At 28.5% G+C, this 20,197-nt stretch overlaps 1 protein-coding gene across 1 annotated transcript in view; it reads right to left on the reverse strand.

Moving 5' to 3' along the window:
• The window catches only part of LOC107444531 (bridge-like lipid transfer protein family member hobbit), a 105,902-nt gene that overhangs the window by 79,275 nt on the left and 6,430 nt on the right, over positions 1 to 20,197 (reverse strand). Inside the window, exons 4-12 of the mRNA XM_016058688.3 lie at positions 17,901 to 18,042; positions 13,748 to 13,881; positions 11,853 to 11,913; positions 10,218 to 10,319; positions 6,618 to 6,663; positions 6,253 to 6,377; positions 5,129 to 5,187; positions 4,116 to 4,284; positions 29 to 171 (exon numbers count right to left, since the gene is read on the reverse strand). Coding sequence (XP_015914174.1) covers positions 29 to 171; positions 4,116 to 4,284; positions 5,129 to 5,187; positions 6,253 to 6,377; positions 6,618 to 6,663; positions 10,218 to 10,319; positions 11,853 to 11,913; positions 13,748 to 13,881; positions 17,901 to 18,042 — 981 coding nt within the window. The remainder of the gene's footprint in view (positions 1 to 28; positions 172 to 4,115; positions 4,285 to 5,128; positions 5,188 to 6,252; positions 6,378 to 6,617; positions 6,664 to 10,217; positions 10,320 to 11,852; positions 11,914 to 13,747; positions 13,882 to 17,900; positions 18,043 to 20,197) is intronic.

Consider the following 20,197-nt stretch of genomic DNA (forward strand, 5'->3'; position numbering starts at 1 on the left):
AATGCTTATAAATAAAAAAATAATTTACCTTTTAAGGGAGGACTCAGATTTGGATTTCTCTTTATTATTGTTAAGAAGCAGAGCTTTCAGAAAATATTGTAACACTTCTTTCTCATACAGGACATGTAACAGAGACAGATTAAATTTCATATCTAACATCTTTTCTGCCACCTAAAATCATTAAAATCCACAGTTATTTTCATTGCATAATTATTACGCCAAAGGGATGAGACGTTCACCCTCACACCAGTAGAGAGTACATTGTGATTGTAAAGGAAATGCTCCAAATTGGCCTGAAAATCAGAATTGCATTATATTTTGCAAAGGTGTCTGCAATGTTAATGGGAGAAGATATCCATTGCAAGTGTATCTTACGAGGAGATAAAAGACGCTCAAAACAACCACTCTTGTATTATCTTTTAGTTGGTTGAATACGAGGACGGCCGGGTCTCTGTTATAGCAGAGACTTATATCAATTTTAACCATCAGCTAGTATTATTTAATCATGTTATTATTTTATGCGTATAGATAGAATGTAGATTTTATCTGATCACCGCCACCGAAATTCACCGCCATTATCCACTTGCAATGCCATCATTACAGGTGCCCACGGGCACAACTTCGGATGAAAGTGTGAAGTGTCCGCTTCACGGACAGGTACACTGAAACAAAACTCAGTTCAAGTTCAAGTATCTTTTAGTTCATGCAAAACAAACAAAAAAAAACTAAGTTTTTTTCCGACCCGTACTGGGTGCTCTGCCTGCCAGGCTTTTTAGATCCTATTCTTGATTGCCTCACAAAACATAATCGTTTTGAGCACTTACGAATGGTCATTGACTTCTGCAGAGTGTACAACATTGTGGAGATGGACTTTAGTAAAAACAAAGCAACTAAAAGTCAAAATAAAGCCTTTACAAAATCTTTCTCTATTAAATTTAAATAATTTATTCAGGGCTCGTAGCCAAATTTTTCAACAAAAAATAAATACCTTTTAAGTACTTTAAAAAAATATCATAATTAGTCAGGGTTGGTAAGTTTTTGACAATTGATGGTTTTATTTGCTTGCCAGTGAAGAAGACGTCGATGCCTCGCCAATGATAAAATTAACAAGAGCAGTAAAATTTTCTATCGCTATTAGAAAAAAAAATTGACAATGTTTAGTCGGTCCCAGTAATCAGCAAAAATACGAGAGATTTTTCGATTTGATTCCAGAGGACGGAAAATGAAGTCTGAAATTGAGAATCTCTTGCAAAATGCAGCAGAGTTGGACATGAGAGACAAAAATCCTTCCCACTGAATCCAGCTAAGTATACGCAAAAGCGGATCCGCATTTGCGTATACTGAGGATTCCAACTAGTATTTAAAATGAATGGCGTTTTCATACACTACGGACCGAAGGTACGGCGATATAGATTGGGGTTGAATTAATTGTGAAGACATTGAAAAAGACGATGTCTCTTTGCATAATTCGTGGCGAAAATCAACATGGTAAAGAAAAAATATCTCATTTTGGGAAAGGAAAAATAAGCACTTTTTAAAAACACCCATTGGAAAAAGCACCTTTAAGGGATTTTAAAAAACGAAAATCAAAAATAAGCACTTTTAAGCACTATTTAAAAATGCTACGCACCCTGTTATTATAGGTATAGAGCAGTTCTCAAAAATTGGGAGCATAACATACATTTAAAATTTGAGCTCTGACAACAACTACGTTTTAATTTAATTCACAGTAAAAATTTATAATTTTATCTAATGACAGAAATCAACATAATAAAATATTGTAAAAGTTTTATTATCAATACCATAAACATTTTTATTAAATATTTTCTTTTATAAAACTTATTAAGTACATTTTTTATAAATTTTTTCTCTATCTATATCTCTAGCCTCTATCTGGAAAATACAGTCTAAATCTAAAACGTTTAGCCAGAAGAGCGGTTGTTGAAAGTTTGAAGATTTTAACATTAGTTTTACTTAATGAGTATTTCTCAATATTCTTAGAACTATATTTTTTAAATATTCTTAAAACTAAGTGAATAAAAAAAATAAGTACAATTAATCTAATCGTTCTTGCGAAATTAAAAAAATTAGACTTTTTTTAATATTCTATTACTTAGAAATCATAATAAAAAAACTTTTTTTTTACAATATCAAAACTTTATGGATTTTAAATATTAGATTTTATTGTATTAATAGGAATAATAGCAAAATGTCCTTTTCTCAGATTTATTTTGTCGAATTTTCAAATTTGTTTTCAAATGAAGAGTTTATCCTAAGCTATATAGCATTTTTGAAAGAAGAAAAGTTTGATGAAATTAACTAATTAAACACTTTAGAATTTCAAAGTTAACTATTGTTAATCATTAACTTCAAACAAAGTTAATTATTAACTTCAAAGCATTCTTATCAACAGACATCATCTAATATACTTGCATCAGTACATCAATTTTTGTGAGATCTGTGCACAATTAAGATGTTTCAATTCATTAACCCCTTACACTTTGATCTCAAGGTTGCTTTCAATTGAGTCAATAATTTTTTAGTATTTTCTAAGAGGCTCTATAAACAAGAGTATTTAATTGCGCATCTTTCCATTTCAAACACCTGCCCGGCCAATAATATCGAACAAAAGAATCGGTGTACGACGAATTTCAAAATAGACTTAACCATTTAAAGTCAAAGAACATATGCTCTACCATAACTTTTTAATTATAAACAGAATTAACATCATTCTTAAATAAACGAAGAAAAGCCTCACTTAGTTAGCTCACCTCACATTCATTTTTTTTAAAGAATAGTATCTATAAGTTTACAAATAAATATGAACGGTATATGAATGTGCAGGTCCAAATGTAACAAACAAAACAAGAGTAGTTATTTTAACACAAATTAGAATAAAACAAGTACTTCAAACTTCTTCATCCATCCTTAAAACAATTTTCCATGTATTTAATTATTTTCTATAATTTTGTGAAATATTTCTGCAACAAAATGCCATATGCCTTACAAGTGAAATATAGGATTGTCCAAATTATGTAATGTATATACAAAACGCCAATACCCCCTCCCCCATACATATATTGTTTCAGAGAATTTGGTGTTCTAACATTTAATGTAAAGATTTAGTATACTGCTAATTTTATTGAAATAGAATACATTGCATAAAAAGTGAATATTTAGTACTTATAACATAGAAATCAATCAAATGCAGAATTAGCTGCAGCTAAAATTATTGATTCCACCTTTTGAGAAGTACCCTATAGGTAATTTGTTTTTAATAATTATTTGATAATGTCATGGCCTAATATGATCAAGTCAGTCAGTTTGGAGTTTTTCGTATAGTTTGCTTAGGTAAGTTCCTACGGTATACAATTATAAAAGAATTGAATATTTTTTGTTTTGTTTTCAAGACAATTTTTAAGACTTCTTCATTAATATAAAAGAAAAAATCAAAATGAGTCAGGTCCCATCAGACAATGAGTCAATATGTGCAAAAGCAAAATCTATTATCACTTGCAATTAGACTGGTATTTATTGCAATACCTAAGAATAGCAGGGACATTTAGTTATAGACAGATTAAGAGAATTTAACTAAAAGGGTGTTTCAGTCGAAACTATTTTTATACTTTTACAAGCAAGTTAAATGAGTATCCAAATTAAGTACGACCCATATCATAACATTTAAATATGGTGTTTTGAAGTCAATATCTTAAAATCCTACAGAATATACAATTGTTTAAAAATTCAGTTAACAAATTAAGTACTTTTATTACAAATATTTGTGTCACAATTACTTTTAGATCTTATTAAAATTTTTGAATCTCAATACTATTTTAAAACCATCAATATTACAATATTTCATTTTAAAATCAACGTTGAACAGCTAACCTAGTTTTGGATTTACAACTATCGATGTTTGACTTTGTAACCTAGTAATTTTGATCCAAACACAGAAGACAAGAGAACTCCTGGATCAAACATTGGGACTAATGACAAATGAACCTGCATTTGCCTTACATAGAGAGAGAAACAACAAAAACCACTCTCCATAGTTAGTCTGACAGTAAGAAGAGCATCACAAGATTTGATAAGATTTTTAATATTGTTATACTTACAGTGAAATCTAAGCTGCAGTTTACTAATTGTCCGAACTGAACATGATCGCTGGCAGCAGATATTTCTTTCACTTCAATCTTTGAGGTTAGTGATGGAAGGAATTCAGACTCCTTAAATTTTCCCATTTCTAAGTGGAGTGCAACAAACTTGATGCCAAAAGTAAATGTTCTTAAAAAAAACAAAATTAAAATAAGTAGAACAATAAAAATTATTAAACCAGAATCCATCAAAAATAAAGTTAACTAATAAATTTAGATTTAAGGGAAATATAGACGAATGTGTTGCATAAAAATTATGGGGAAATTCTGCTCTAACTATTTAATGGTTATAAACTGTAAAATGGAACACAATAGACTGTTCCAGAGGAGTTTAAAATTATAAATCATGCATGTCTAGAAAAAAGTTTGAGAATTAATGAACATTGCTTCATGATTTGAATTTTATTATTAAAAACTAGACTTCTATTTTAAAGTTAGAGCAAATACAATTTTTAACGAAAACTATCTATATTTGTTTTATAATTTTTTTTTTTTACTCAATTACTTTGGCTTATGAGAATCAACCCCTTAATACAATTCCATAGTATTTCTTCCTAAGTAATCATAGTTATCAAGGAATAATTTTTCTCTCTGTATGATTTAGAATTATTTTACATATATTTTTTAATTACAAAATATAAGGAAAAAATAACTTGATATTAAAAGCTAAAGTGAAAAATTTTCAAAGTGGATAGTGACAAGAAAGAAAATAGTTCAGCTTTAGATTATGACAAACATGTCACATTAATTAAATTAATAGATAGATAAAAGTAGTACATGGCAATGTTTGATAATTTTATGAAAACTCTTCATGCCAGTTAAAGGTTATGGTACTTGATACTTACAAAAATGCAGTTTTTGTAAATTTGAATTTTGGATGCTTAGAATTTCTTTTCATGCGTTTTCTCTTTGATAATAAATCAAAAAAGAGGTAACTGCAAGAATAAACATAGAAGATAAATTTTTAAACTTACCGATGTCCACCTTTCATCATAACTTTCACAGAAAAAGAGTCAACGGATATGTCTAAGATCTGTCAGCAAAGTAAAATAAACAAATTAAAAAATGTACAGTGTGAAAAAAAAACAGAAATAAATAAGCCCAAAAACATGCCTCTTTATTATTATTTTTGTTTTACTCTTGTTTCCTGTGGCTTTTCTAGTTTTGTTTTTACCTTGATTTTCCATTTTTCGTTGGAAACTTTACTTTTATATTTTGAATCACTTTTGTTTCTTCTCATTCAAGTCTGACAAGTTTTAAGACAACTTGAAACATGTTGAGTTTTCATTTCCATCGGCCATTTTGAAGCCAAAGAAGTTTTCGAATAGAATAACATATTATCATTTCAGTTTAGGGGCGTTAAACGTTGGTTTAGACACAAAGAGAGGATGAACAAAAGAATATGTGTGAAACAAGTGTACAAGACAAGTGCAGGCGTTGGAAGAGGGTCGACCTCAGCGAACGTTCTTAGTAAAAGCCAACAATAGGAGTTTCCTAATTAAGTTAGTAACAATAAATTTACCCATATAATTTAAGTTAAAAAAAATAGGTTCTCAATTAAAAAATTTACTGTTTGATAATTGGCTTTATTGTCCAATGAGTTTGATGACCACTGTCATACTACTCTAAAAAATACACAAGCATTTTCCACATCACTTAAGATTTATTTCACTTTAAAAAAAATTACAACAGAAATTATGCTTACATCTAAATAAAAAGCAAAAACATAAATCGGAGCACTCTGAATCTCATAGCTTTCGGTCATCAAAAATTTATTCTTCTTAATCCTTATTTGATTTACTTGAATAAAACCTACCTAATTACTTAAAAATTATTTTCCTATTAGATTTAAATAAGTAATTCCACACAAAACATAACATAATCGGGAAAACAGAAATCGGAGTACTCTGAATCTCATAGCTTTCAGTCATCAAAAATTTATTTTTCTTAATCCTTATTTGATTTACTTGAATAAAACCTACCTAAATTACCTAAAAATTATTTTCCTATTAGATTTAAATAAGTAATTCCACACAAGAGCTATTCTCAAATATAAATTTTAAGCCAACTTTTCATTGAAAAATAGTAAAACAGTTACCTTAGGAACTTTTTTAAACTTTTGTTGGATGTTAAGATCATTAAGTGGAGGAGGTGAATCTTGTGGCTGTTTTTTAGAGTGCATACCATTCACAGCATAGTTCCTAAACTTCACAAGCGAAAAACCTATGAATATATATGTAAAGAATATGGCAAGTTAAGGAAACAACTCAATGAATAATTATTCCAAATATTATATAATAATTAATTATGTTATATAATAATATTATATAAATATTATATAATAATATGATGCAATAATTATTCTAAATAATTATTACACTTAGAATAAGCTTATTCATCACATTTAATAATAACACAATACCATTATTTGAAACAAATAAATTTGAAAAAAAAAAATCTCACCTTCATATAACATCAATTCAGGATCAGAAATATTTAAAGAAACAGCCTAAAAAGGGGGAATAAGTAAATTAATAAATAAATTAATCTTATTTCCGGGAATAAGATTTATTTACTTCATAAAACAGTTTGCTACAACAATACAAAAATTAAACAAAATATTCACTTGAAGTAAAAAAAAAAAACCTAATGTTTCCTTACAAGAGATTGAAAGAAAGAAAATTAGCTAAAATGGATCTATGTGTGAACTTACTTGCAAATAAAAGGAATGATGAAAATTAATGAATGAATTAAGTTAATGAATGAGTACTGATTTCTAAGCAAAATCAAAAAAAAATTTGAAAGATATATAAATGATTTGAGAATAATTAAGTGGAAAATTTCAAAATGATGCATTATTATCCCTTTAACAGAGTAGTTAACATTTAGTTCTCATTTTAGAGCCAACTATTTGTAGTCAAATAATAACAATCAGTTTTAAAGAAAAGAGAATATGTTCTTTTCAAAAACTTTTACACCATCATGACAAAATAACTAGTTTCTGACAAAGAACTCTTTTCTTAATTATATTAGCCACCATAAAAACAATTTATACACAATTTTAAATGTATTCAACATTGAGTGGCTCATTATATTCTATAAATTAATAATTACTTAACCTAATTATGTAAAAAAAAATAATAAAATTCAAAATTATAATTGATCGAACTATTATTTAAAAAGGTTATCAAAAGTATTTTTTAGATTTAAATAAAAGTTATTTATAAAAGCTTATTCAACAAAACATTAACAAGGTCAATATTATTGATCATACCAAATTTATAAAGATATGTAAAGAATTAAGCAAACTTAGAAAACTTTAATGCATTTATATTACAAATGTAAATTATTGAATTTCAATAAAAATTCCCTAACAAATTTTTATAATTTTTTTTTATTGGTTCAGTATTTCTTTCATGAAATGATTAAAAAATTTAAATAATTTTGAAAAGTAAATATAATGGGCATTGAAGCTAAATATTTGTGTCATAAGTAAACTATTATATGGTCACCTAATAATATTTAACAATTCCGAGATAATTAAATTTTTTATTTCAATTGTTTTTAAATCTAATCATTCAGAGATGAATTAAACGCTTTTTTGGAATGACAAATCTGAATAACATAAGATTCTTTGCTGTATTTAAAATAGTGAAATTCCCTCACTTCTTAAAATCTTGCATCTAAATATTGTTGATTTTTTTCATAAAATAACTTAAGAGTACTGAAAATTTTAAAAGTAATTATACAATAATAAAAAGTAATATGTAAAAAAAAGCATTTAGAGAAATTTTTTTTAAAAAGTACAATAAATGTTTAAAAAAACTTTATGCAATTAGTGGATGGTCCCTCAAGTAAAAATTTTACTATTCAGAATCTCAATTAATTTTTATCTTTATTAAATTAAATGAATAAAGGGGAGATGGAAAGGAAGCTTTGTGATTCTTAACTGCTCTGGGAACCCACATGAAAATACATAATTAATGAATGATCTCCAAGTTCAAGGATTATGGTATTAATCTATATATAGAAGACAGCAAAAAGGTCATTAGCTTGCCAGTGACAAAGAAGATAGTACTTAACCAACGATGAAATTAACAAGAGAAATAATATTTTCTTTTGCTAATAGGGAAAATAAATTTTTGGCAATGTTTAGTTGGTTCCCGAGATTTGCAAATGGATTCTGGTTGAATGAAATGTGAGAAGGCTGAGTAGAAAAATGTGAAAACCAGCTTTTTGCCTAATTCGCGGCGAAAATCAAAATGTTAAAGAAAATAATCACTCATTTTGGAAAGGGGGAAAATAAACACTTTTTAAAAATGTAGCGCACCCTGTCTATTCTCCTTACTCACAACCTTGTTCTTTGCTAATAGAATTTTCTTTATTTTTTTGGATTATTTCAAAACTAATTAAAATAGCTTCTGATAATTAAAAAGGAATATCGAATTATGAAAATTCAATAGAGAAAATTGCTTATTAGATTCCCTAGAATTTGCTTCATTGAAAATGTGTCTTTAAATGAGAAACTAATTGACCAAATACAATTCAAAAACCAATCACAATCACTAGATAAACATAATTTTTTGTGTTATCATCAAGAAATTTTTCAAGTCAAAGCAAAAAATCAGTGACTTTCTTACATAAACATAGGGTGGTGTTTGTGATTTGCTGACAAGGGAGGGGTACATTGCAAAAATATGCTCAGGTAAATATTTGAACAGTCCCTTATAAACTACATTTTTAATATTAACAATTAAAGTGATCTCCCCCCAAAAAAATCACGACTTTAAAAATGAGTGAAAATACGAAACATGCATCCAGAAAACAATGAGTGATTAGAATAAAAGGTGTTCACATTTAAATTCAGAAGATAATTTTATACAAGATGAGGTTTGAACAAGAAGGGTGATGACGAGGCATGGAAAAACATTTTTCTTGCTGTGCAGTGTTATTAATATTTCAGGAGATGAACAAAATTATGGAGATACTGATATGTAATCATTATATAAACAAAACATTTCCTCAAAGCAATTTCACTAAAATTAAAGGGATGTATAAATTATGTAGTCACTAATTTGTTAATTTTATGTTTAGTGATTTTACTTGCTATTTAAGAATCAAAATTAGAATGGTAGATAAGGAAATGGCGACCAAATATTTTAGGCTAGCAAGTAAGAACCAGAGTTTGACGCGAGAATAACAGAGTCTGAGAGTTGACACTAAAGATGGTAATTATAATACTTTGAGTTTCTGATATTTTTCTTGTTTTAATGATATTTTGATGATATTGAAATTATTAAGATCATACTGGAATCTTATTTTACGTAAATATTATAATTACTCAGCTATAAATGTGTTCCCGTTTTCAATTTTAGCATTCTTTCATGGTTTTGGACACCAAAAGTTCCTTAAACTGCATGTGTTAATATTTAAAAAAAAATTTCATTTTTTTCATAAAAATAGTGGTGAACAAAGATTTAGTTTTGTTAGAAACATTTAGACTTGAAATTTCATGCCCTTCTATAGAGTATACAAATTATGGAAGCATATATAACTTTTTTGTTCTGTAATGTCATTAAACAAATTTTAAGGGATAAAACTTTCATTTAAAAACATTCACCTAATTACATGATTTTTTTTATTTACAATCAGGCAAAATTTTTATTTATTTATTTAGTATAATTTTTTTTGCTTATCAGAATAGGAAACATGCAGATTGTTACTTCAAAAAATGTGAAACATTGAAGTTGGTTTACTTAATTTGATACAAATCAGATTGATAAAAAATCACATCAGAAATTTCTGAAAGCTTTAAATATGACCCTTTAAATTTCTGATTTTGATTCTACATTGCAATTTGCAAAAGAAATTGCAATGTAGAATACAACTGTTTTCATAAAATTATCATAGTTATGTATATGAAATATAATTTATAATAATAATAAGATAAATATAGCAGGAGCAGGAAGAAAATAGCTTTGTTAAACACAAGTAATGGAAAAGAAATTTCATTCTATAAACTTAATTAAAGAAAATGTAAACTTCTTTGAAAGAATATTTTACCTGTATTTTTATTTCATCACCAACAGTTATTAAAAAAGTAAAATTAACATTGGACGAAAAATGGCATATGCATGCCTCTGTTGAACGTTGTTCATTTTCTTCCTAAACAAAATACATAAATAACTCAACATAAAGCTACAATTGATTAAACATATATTTGCAAAGAAATAATTAGCAAACAAAAATATGCAAAAATAAAAAATTTCAAAACTAAGAAGAACATGAAGCAATAATTTACACAGTAAAAATCCATTTCTTGGGAGAACAGGTTTTACAAAAATACTATTCTGGCAATGAAATTTTTGAAATATTATCAGTTTAATACTTATAGCACCTATGCAACTAAATAATTCGAAGTTAGTAAAGGTTAAAGCTTAATATTTAATTGGTGAAACTAAATACAGTTTTCATAAGTTCTAATTTTAATGGATGACTTTTAACCAAGATGTAAAACTTCAGTTACAATAGGATTAAATATTGAAACAGATTTGTAAAGAACTTTTAAATGAAACTATGAATAATAATAAGAAATCGTATTTTATTAATATGAGAATCAGATTAATAGTTTGATTCTTTATTCTTTGTGTCAATTTTTTAAAAATTTTATTTACTAAGCGTTATTTTTTAAATTCTTTATAGATTTTGGATTCTAAATAACTGCATCAAGATGTAAAAAATAAAAGTGGCAAACAAATAAAAGAGGCATTCAAGAAAAGTATTAATTTCACACTGAAATGTGATAAAGAGACAATAAAATATAACAATTTAAAGCAGCATCATATAAAAATAAATCAGTACCATTTTTAGACAGAATACTAAAAAAGACAGACATTTGTTGGCTTATTTTAGAAATGAAATACATAATATCTGTGAGCTTTTTATTCTGGACATAATTCAAAATGAGAGTTTAAGAAAATGAACACAGTTACTTAAGAAAATGGCCATAGCACTTGATTCCAATTTTCAAATTTCTCTGGTGAAAATTGTCCCTTTATTAAAGACAAAACAAATGAATCCAAATGAATTCCTAATGTGGTGTTGTCTACATGCTTAAATCACTTTACATCTTTTAAATTAGTCTTTCTTGAAAGAATTCTTAAAGTTAACAGTTTTTAGTAGGTTACCACAGGTTTGATAAATTTATACTAATAGTATTAAATTGATACTGTATGAATTTAGATTTTTTAACACTATTTTATTGTTCAGTGTTTTGAGATGACTGAAAAGTCACATCTGTAATATACCCAATCACTCTAACCCCAAAGTCAGGGATTATGTTTAGTATTTAAAAAGTAATGAAAAGTAAATACAAAATTTCTCGTTTAGTTATTAAAATTGGGTTGAAAGGAGCATTGTGTCCAGAGTTCATTTAATGCACTTTTTCAGATGTACCCATTTTCTTGGACAAGCTCTTTTGAGATGTGTCCATTTCTTTGCACATTTTAAAGTATGTCCATTTCTTTCATTCATTTTCTTGAACACACATTTCAAGTTGTATCCAGAATAAAACGTTTAACAGCAATGATATCATTTAATAAAAAATTCTAATGATAATTCTGATTTATAATGAAAATTTGTGACATTATAATACTTATTAATTTATGATATTCCTTTAAAAACAGCACATATACTTACAATTGAATGATGCTTAAAAATTTTCACTGAAGATGAAAGCATTGAAGTACAAACTAGGACACTATAGAAAACAAAGTGAAATCATTACATAAAACATTAATTTTGAAGTTATAAGCTAAAATGAAAATGTGATCATGAAATTTCTACCTATTAATAAACAACTCCTACAGAAAAATGTCAAGCAACTAAGAGGTACTGAACCTCTAGTGCTACTGAATCCTGTGGAATTCCCTTGCACTATCAATAAAAATTTTAAAAAAAAAGTAAAAAAATTATGAGATCGTCACATTAAAAGTGAATGATCAAATGAGTGATTTGAGTTTCCCGTGTAATAAAATTGAAAAAACAAAATATCCAGATTTGTTTTAAATAAGAAAATTCACAGCAATATCTTACAAACAAACATCGCATGGATTAACGAGGTGCAGACCGATGGTGTCAAAGAGTGATTTCTTGAATCCGCGATTCAAACTTCGCATGCCATAATAATATTGAAATATTTTAAAAAATCACAAGAATATCAACTATGACTGAGCAATGAAAGACATCCAAATTTAAAAATAAGCAAGTAAAAATTAGTAGCAATAACTGCCAAAGAAAGAGATTAAAATTCTACACACATTTACGATAGAATCATCAGCACGAGTAGCGTGTGATAAAGTGAAGATTTAAATGCGTAATTTAAAATTTTCACGTCAAATATTGGATTGATTTAATTTCAACTAAATTTTAAAAAAAAAGAGAGAGACATTATTTTGCTACAAATCCGAATTTGTAAGAAAATCCTCATTCACAGTCAAATTTATGATGTTCTTTTAAAAAAATAAAAAGTGAAAGAAAGAACATGATTTTTAGAGTGAACTATCTTTTAAACTTTCGTGATTTCATATTTATATATATGTATACATTATCTAATTAAAATTCTAACTGAAGCCAGTCATTATCGAATTTTTTTATTTCAGATAAGAAAAAAAAAAAACAAGCTTTTCTTTCGCTTCTCTAATTGCAAGAAAGTCATCTTTTAAATATGATTCTGGAGGGTAAAAAGAAAAATCAAAACTTTTTGCAGAAAAGAAAACTCAAATTTTTTACTTCATCATTCTTTATTTTCCATTATTCTCAAATAAGAATAAAAAAATTAAGAATTGATGATTTGTCTATTCTTATTTGAGAATATTTTTCATTATTCTCAAATGAGAATAGAAAAATGATGAGCATTTCTTTCCTTTCCGATGCACAAGAAAAGAATCTTTTAAAAATAACTCTGGAGAAAAAAAAATTGAAAATTTCTGCAGAATACAAAATCAAAATTTTTTACTTCTCAAAAAACCCCCCCAATTATTTCTACAAGAACTCTGTAGCATTCTGCGACAATGTCACTGTGGTACTGCCATGGAGGTCTTAGAATTAGAAAAAGTTGAACAAAAAAAAGCTTGGTTGCTATATTGCAATGCTCTAATGGATATTAAAATAACACTGCTTTTAAGGAATGGTGAATAGGACTTCATGTATCAGTCTTTGTAATAGAAGTTTCACAGTAATGGGGAGTCATACTGCACGGCGTAGACTGTATTTTTATATGTGAAACCCCAAATTCTTTGCTATGAAATGATTTAAAAAGTAATTTTTATAGCTGCAAGAAATACAAAGGATTTTAAAATAGTCTTATCATGATTTTGATGAAATGATTTAAAAAGTATTTTTGATAGCTGAAAGAAATACAAAGGATTTTAAAATAGTCTTGACATTAGATAAATCCCATAAATTATAAGCTCCATTGGTTCAAAAGAAAATATATTACTATGACAAAATATAATGCATTTCTGACACATATTTCATTTAAAGAACAAATATTTGTTGGTTTACTTTGAAAAAAAATTAATAAAAATATTCACCCTTGTGCTTCTTTGTCACTTTCACCACTACAAAAATGCAAACTAAATTCTTGAAAAGACAAATGTAATAAAAATTCTTCATCTGACTTTCCCAGCTGCATCACACTAGCATTGGATATATTAAGCGATAGAAACTAAAACAGACAAAAAGTAAAAATAGGAAATGACGTATTTTATTAATAACACTAATATATATACACAACTTTAGAATAATGGAAGAAACATTTAAACTTTTGGCATTTTTTCAAATTTCTCAAGAAATACTTATATTTTATAACTTTGAACGTGCTTAGGTAACTTGTATCAATTATATTGTTTATCATTTGCAACAACTGATCAAAATTTCGTAAAATTAGCTAAAAAAATTCATGGCAATGTGGACATTTTTGTTAAAAATTCCTTTTTTGTGTTATGTTTTCTTACTATAAAATGTTCAATAAAATTAAACAAAATGTTCGTTTCTAATTTATTGAAGGTTCCTCAAACATCTGAAAGCTTTAAATTTTTTTGATACATAGAAGAAATTGCATTACATAAACACCTCTGAATTTATACAATAATTCTCAAAGTATATCTTGAGAAATTTGAAAATATGTCAAAAACTGAAAACGTCACTTCCATTCCTGTATGGCAGTGTATATATGTATACATAAATATTTATAGATATAGAAACACCAGGGGCTATGAATCTTAAAAAATCATTTCAGGCACATAATATATTTTCAGAAAAATTTAAGCAGCATTTTTCTTTTGAATCTGAAATAATTTCAGGGTATTGTTCCTCTCTCCAGAAATTTTCAGTTTTTGTTAGACTACTGTACATGTAAGCATGGCATTGATTATATCAAACTCAGATAATGTTTAAAAGAAGTCAAGGGAGAAAAATCTCTCTCTTAAGGTGTTTGAGTTCAAATAACATATTTCAGCAATTTAAAAATAATGCAGTACAGAACCCGTTATCCGGAATTCAGAAAACCGGAAAACCAAAAAACCGGAACGAAATTCGATAAATTTCCCCGCAATTTAAAAAAAAAATTTTTTTTTTTCCTCATAAGATTTTAGGATTTTTCTTTCTTTTTTGAAAGATGTTTACCTTACCAACATTTCAAAATAAATCATTAGTGTATTACCTCATCGTTTTTTCTTATTTTTAAGATTATTTCCAAATATTTTTTTTAAGTTGGGTTTAACACTAAAAAAACGGCTTTTTGTAGCGATTCAGAAAACCGGAAAAATCAGTTATCCGGAAAAACGATAATCCCGATCGTTCCGGATAATCGGTTCTCTACTGTACATATATATATATATATATATGATAGTAGCCATGGTTGATTGTTCAGGAAGGCACACAAACACTTAGAAGGAAAGTGATATTTATTTAAGTCATTTTAAAGAGATGACAGAGCTTCACTTCTACTATTTAAATCATTTTCAAGCATTGGCGGAGTTCAAATCGCGCTCCGAAATCTGTGTGCTTTAGTTTTCATCCTAGGGAAGGTATCATAAGTTTCCCCCTCTATTTCATTAGATCTCAGAGAAAAAGAGAAACATTAATAATTATAACACAAAATGCAATGTATGAAACAAGTATATATAATGAAATATATAAATGTAATACAGTAGGGAACCGATTATCCGGAATGACCGGGAACATCACTATTCCGGATAACTGATTTTTTCAGTTTTCTGAATAGCAAAAAAAGGCCGTTTTGAGTAAAAAGTTTTCCGCCAAGGGGAGATACCTCCGTGCCAGCAGCAGCCATTCCCATGGTAGTTAACCTTTTCTAATACGGGCTTTTGCATTTTAAAGCTGAAAATTGGAACTACACAACTGTATAATTTGTTTGTCAAAACTTTATCATCTTGTGCACCAAAAAAGTGTTTAAAATGGAGCTATCACGTAAGCAGATCAGAACAATTATGTCCTATGAGTTCCGAAATAAACTCAGTGTAACTGAATGCCACAAGAAAATGTGTGAAAGTTTAGGTTTCAATTCTGTTTCTTATGATACAGTAAAAGTTTGGTTTCGGAAGTTTAATAGTAGGAATTTCAACATTGAAGATGAACCACGTTCTGGCCGCCCTATTGAGGTTGATTGTGACCAATTAAAGCAAATTATTGATCAAGACAGAAGTGTTTCAACATGAACCATTGCATTTGAGCTTGACGTTTGCCAAAAAACAATAGTAAATGCCCTCAAACGCATAAATCTAACATTTAAGTTTAACCGCTGGGTGCCTCACGAATTGACAGCTGAAGACAAGAGCAAAAGAAAAGCGGCCTGTTTGGTTCTGCTCAGAGATCAAAGAAATGAGAACATTCTGGACAGAATTGTGACCTGTGATGAAAAATGGGTATACTACAACAATACTAGCCATAAAGGAGGGTGGTCAGCACCCAGGGAATCAGCAGGTTCAGTTGAAAGACGAACGCTAACTAACAAGAAGGTCCTTCTCTGTATCTGGTGGGATTGTCGTGGAATTATCTACAAGGAGTACCTGGAAAGCGGGCAGGCTATCAACAGGACAATATACAGCAATATGTTAATCAAAGTTAGCGATGCCATTCACGAACAACGAAAAAACGAGTTCAGAAGGAAGGTGGTTCTCTTTCACCAAGATAAGGCCCGGCCACATGTCAGTGCAATGACCGGCTGGACCCTCTACATGCTGGAGTGCGATTTGATGCAACATCCACCATACAGCCCAGATATGGTGCCTTCGGATTACTATCTGTTTTCACATCTGCAGCTGCATCTTGATGGCACAATCTTCTGTTCAAATGACGAGGTCATAAATGAGGTTGATTGCTTTCTGGACTCGTGCACCCCCCAGTTATTCGCAGAAGGGATTGAAAAGTTGCCAAAACGTTGGCAGACTTTTGTTGATTTGAATGGAGATTACTATCCTCATTAGCTTTGCTGATTTTCTATGCATTTATCATTTTACAAGATTGTTTTTTTTTTTGTTTTTTTGGCGGAAAACTTTTTACTCAACCCGATATTTGGAAACAATCTTAAAAAGAAGAAAAAACGATGAAGTAGTACACTAATGATTATTTCCAAAATGATGGTAAGGTAAACATCTTTCAAAAAAGAAAGAAAAATCCTAAAATCTTATGAAGAAAAAAGTTTTTTTTAAAAAAAAAAATGGCGGGAAAATTTATCGAATTTCGTTCCGGTTTTCTGATTTCCGGATAACGGGTTCTGTACTGTATATATATATTTTTCTTAGTTTAAATTTCTTTTTTCATCCTTTTTGACTTTACTGTCATTTTTATATATATATATGAGTGTGTGTGTAACATAAAAAGATTCAGCTAATCTTTTTATGTTATTCCTTTCCTGTAAATCTTTTGGCTCATTTTATTATTCAAAACGGAAGGCTCTTTCTCACACTTTAAAAATCACATCCTGTTTTTAATCTATTTTTGGATTTAAGTTATGCATGAATTAGCATTTTCTAAGTTTCCCTTCATGATCCGTGAGAAAGAATAATTCCCCCCCCCCCGACCTATTTAATAGACCAATTATAATTATTAATGCTTCCCTTTTTCTCTGAGATCAAATAAAATAGAGGTGAAAACTTATGCTCCCTTCCCTAGGATAAAAATTAAAGTACACAGATTTTGGAGAGTGATTTGAGCTCGGCCAATGCTTGCAAATTTAAATAGCTGAAGTAAAGCTCTGTCATTCTTTAAAATGACTTAAATAAATATCACTTTCCTTCCAACTGCTTGCGTGCCTTGCTGAACATTCGACCGTGGCTGCTATCATATATATATATATATTACATGAATAAAAATAGTTGGTTTTATCAACAGTTAATAAAGGTTTTATTAATAGTTCAGTAAAATATTACTAGTACTTATTTTTAAAAACAAAATATCTCTTAAAATTGTTATAGTTGTGTTCACCATAAGCCAGAATAGGAAACAAACTCTGCCATTAGAGTGGAATATTAAATTTTGATACCCACAAAAAAACTTCCATAATCTAATCAACAGAAGTATTGGAACAAAAGAGATTTTGATAATTAAGGTTCTACAGTGAAGTCAAAGAGTAATAAGGGTTGAGGATAAAATCTGTTATTAGAAATTTGGTAAGGCAAGCAATTAATTAAAACATAGAGATTTCTGAAAATATTTATATACCTTGAGCAAAGGTTTATATAAAAGAGATGTCAAAATTGATTTTTCTTGGTGTGACTTCACAGTTGCAGATTTTTTTCTAGATAAGATCCAGTTAGCATCTCCTTGCAACCTTATGTCACTAACACATATGACTAGTAAGCTCCTGAAAACAAATTAAAACAATCTATTATCTTATCTAAAAGACAATCAATAAAGTGTTTGGTTTATTAAATTTGCTGCCAGTTATTGTATTTCATACAACAGTCACTTTCAGACAACATATTTTATATTCATTATGTTCTTCGTGATAGAGCTATCAGTCATAAAATAAAGGAGCTAATTTGTTTTGTGTTTACATCTGTTCTCCTGGAACCCTAGTGTTTAGTCCCCAAGCATGCTTGGTACTCATTTTATCAATCCCACTGAAGGGATGAAAATCTTGCTCGCGCTGAGGATCGAACCAAAAACATGTGGCACTTAAATACAATTGTTCAGTATAAATTTGTCCGAAATCCACTATACTGATATTTTTTTTAAGGTTGTAGAATTTCACAGATATTTTTTTCAATTTATCTGTACTTCCCGGATAAATTAAAATTATTCAAATTAATTTTGAGGTAATCAACAGAATCATAATAAGTCGGGTGTGAGATTATCAGTAGGCATTTTGTTTTGAATAGCGCCCAGGAATGTTTATGTCACCGTGTTATGTGTTAAGTATATTAGTTGTATCTGAAAAGATTTAATATAGTTATGAAGACAACTTTAAATTAAAATGCATTTATTATTGCTGCGAATCTGTTGTAACAATGATTAAAGATTGGTATAATTTTAGGGAATTTCGAAGGATAGAAATAGGATACACATTTAATAAGTGAGTACTTCAATGTGTTTATTATTGTATTTTTTTTATCATTGTATCTTTTTTTAATCATATGCATGTTTAGTGTTGTTAAGTGATAGTTTTGAATATATATATATTATCATATTTTTGGGAAACATTCAGCAGGGTGGTCACAAAACATGTTTAGCATTGCAAAATGATAGTTTTGTGTGTGTATATTACTATAATTTTAAAAAATTTGTAGCAGACTGGCAACAAAGCTATTGTCTGGAACATTCGATACAAATCTGCAATTTTTATTTATTTATGAAATGCATGCTTTGTGTTGTTAAAATATGACCATAATGTAAGTGAACTTCGAATTTAATAGGGTTTCAATATTCGAGTCTGTTTTCAGAATGCGATGAAAGTGGCACCAAAAAATTTGCCGAAAGTGGTTGGCGAAAAAAAAATTGACAGATTGGGTGCATGCTGATAACAAATCAGCTCCAAAACAAGTTTTACTGTGGTTCAAGAAAATAAGCATTTTATATGTGAACCATCCACGAGTAACTACGTACTACCTGTCTTACAACTCATATATACATTTTGCATGAAAACTTCCCTTCCTCACTCAGTTTAATCTGATGAATGAGAGAATGATATACCACAGGAGAAATCCATCATTTTCAACCTACATAAGTAATTTAAAGTTCACAGAAAAGTGAGTTCAGACAAACCTAGTGTAAACTATGAAATTTTAGATTCTGGAAAAATATTTTTAATCTATCAAAATGCAAACAAATTATGGCAGGATTATTTAGGATTGCACAGTTAGAAAATTATCAAGCTATTATTTGTTTACATTTTGAAATTTTTTTTAGCAACTGAAACTTCATGGTTTTCCTGAACTCACTTTTCTCTTAACTTTAAATTTTAGAATAGAAATGGAGGTAAAATAGAATGAAGCCATAAGGCATCAGTAAAGTGCTATCTTAAATCTGATTTCTATATCCAGATTCCTAAAACAGCAATTTTCAAATCCTAAATAAAAGCACAGAATTACTTAAGTGAAATACTGAACTTGTAAATTGTTAAGGGATTTACTATACAGGTTCAGTTTTATTCCATCATAAGCAAAAATGTAGTCGCAACTGAAGTGAAGGGTATCACTCATTTCAGTTGTTACTACACTACTTCACTTACACCAACACTATTTTCAAACAGACCTCAATGAATATATCATTGAAGATATCCTTCATGAAGATATTAATGAAGATATCAGTCATAAAGATATCATTCAAGGAGATAAAATTGGGTCAACCGAAAGTAACAACATCGAGTCTATACTCAGAGCTGTTGCTAGACTTTGCTGGAATTTGAGTAAAAAATTTTACAGAACCTTTTTTAATCTTCTTTCAGTTCACTCACTCTTAGATTATTGTCTAAACTATAAAAATAAATCATACTTTTTATTTATTAAATAATCTCTTTC

This window comes from Parasteatoda tepidariorum, chromosome 6 (genome assembly GCF_043381705.1).
Source record: "Parasteatoda tepidariorum isolate YZ-2023 chromosome 6, CAS_Ptep_4.0, whole genome shotgun sequence".
In the NCBI taxonomy this organism is placed as follows: Eukaryota; Metazoa; Arthropoda; class Arachnida; order Araneae; family Theridiidae; genus Parasteatoda; species Parasteatoda tepidariorum.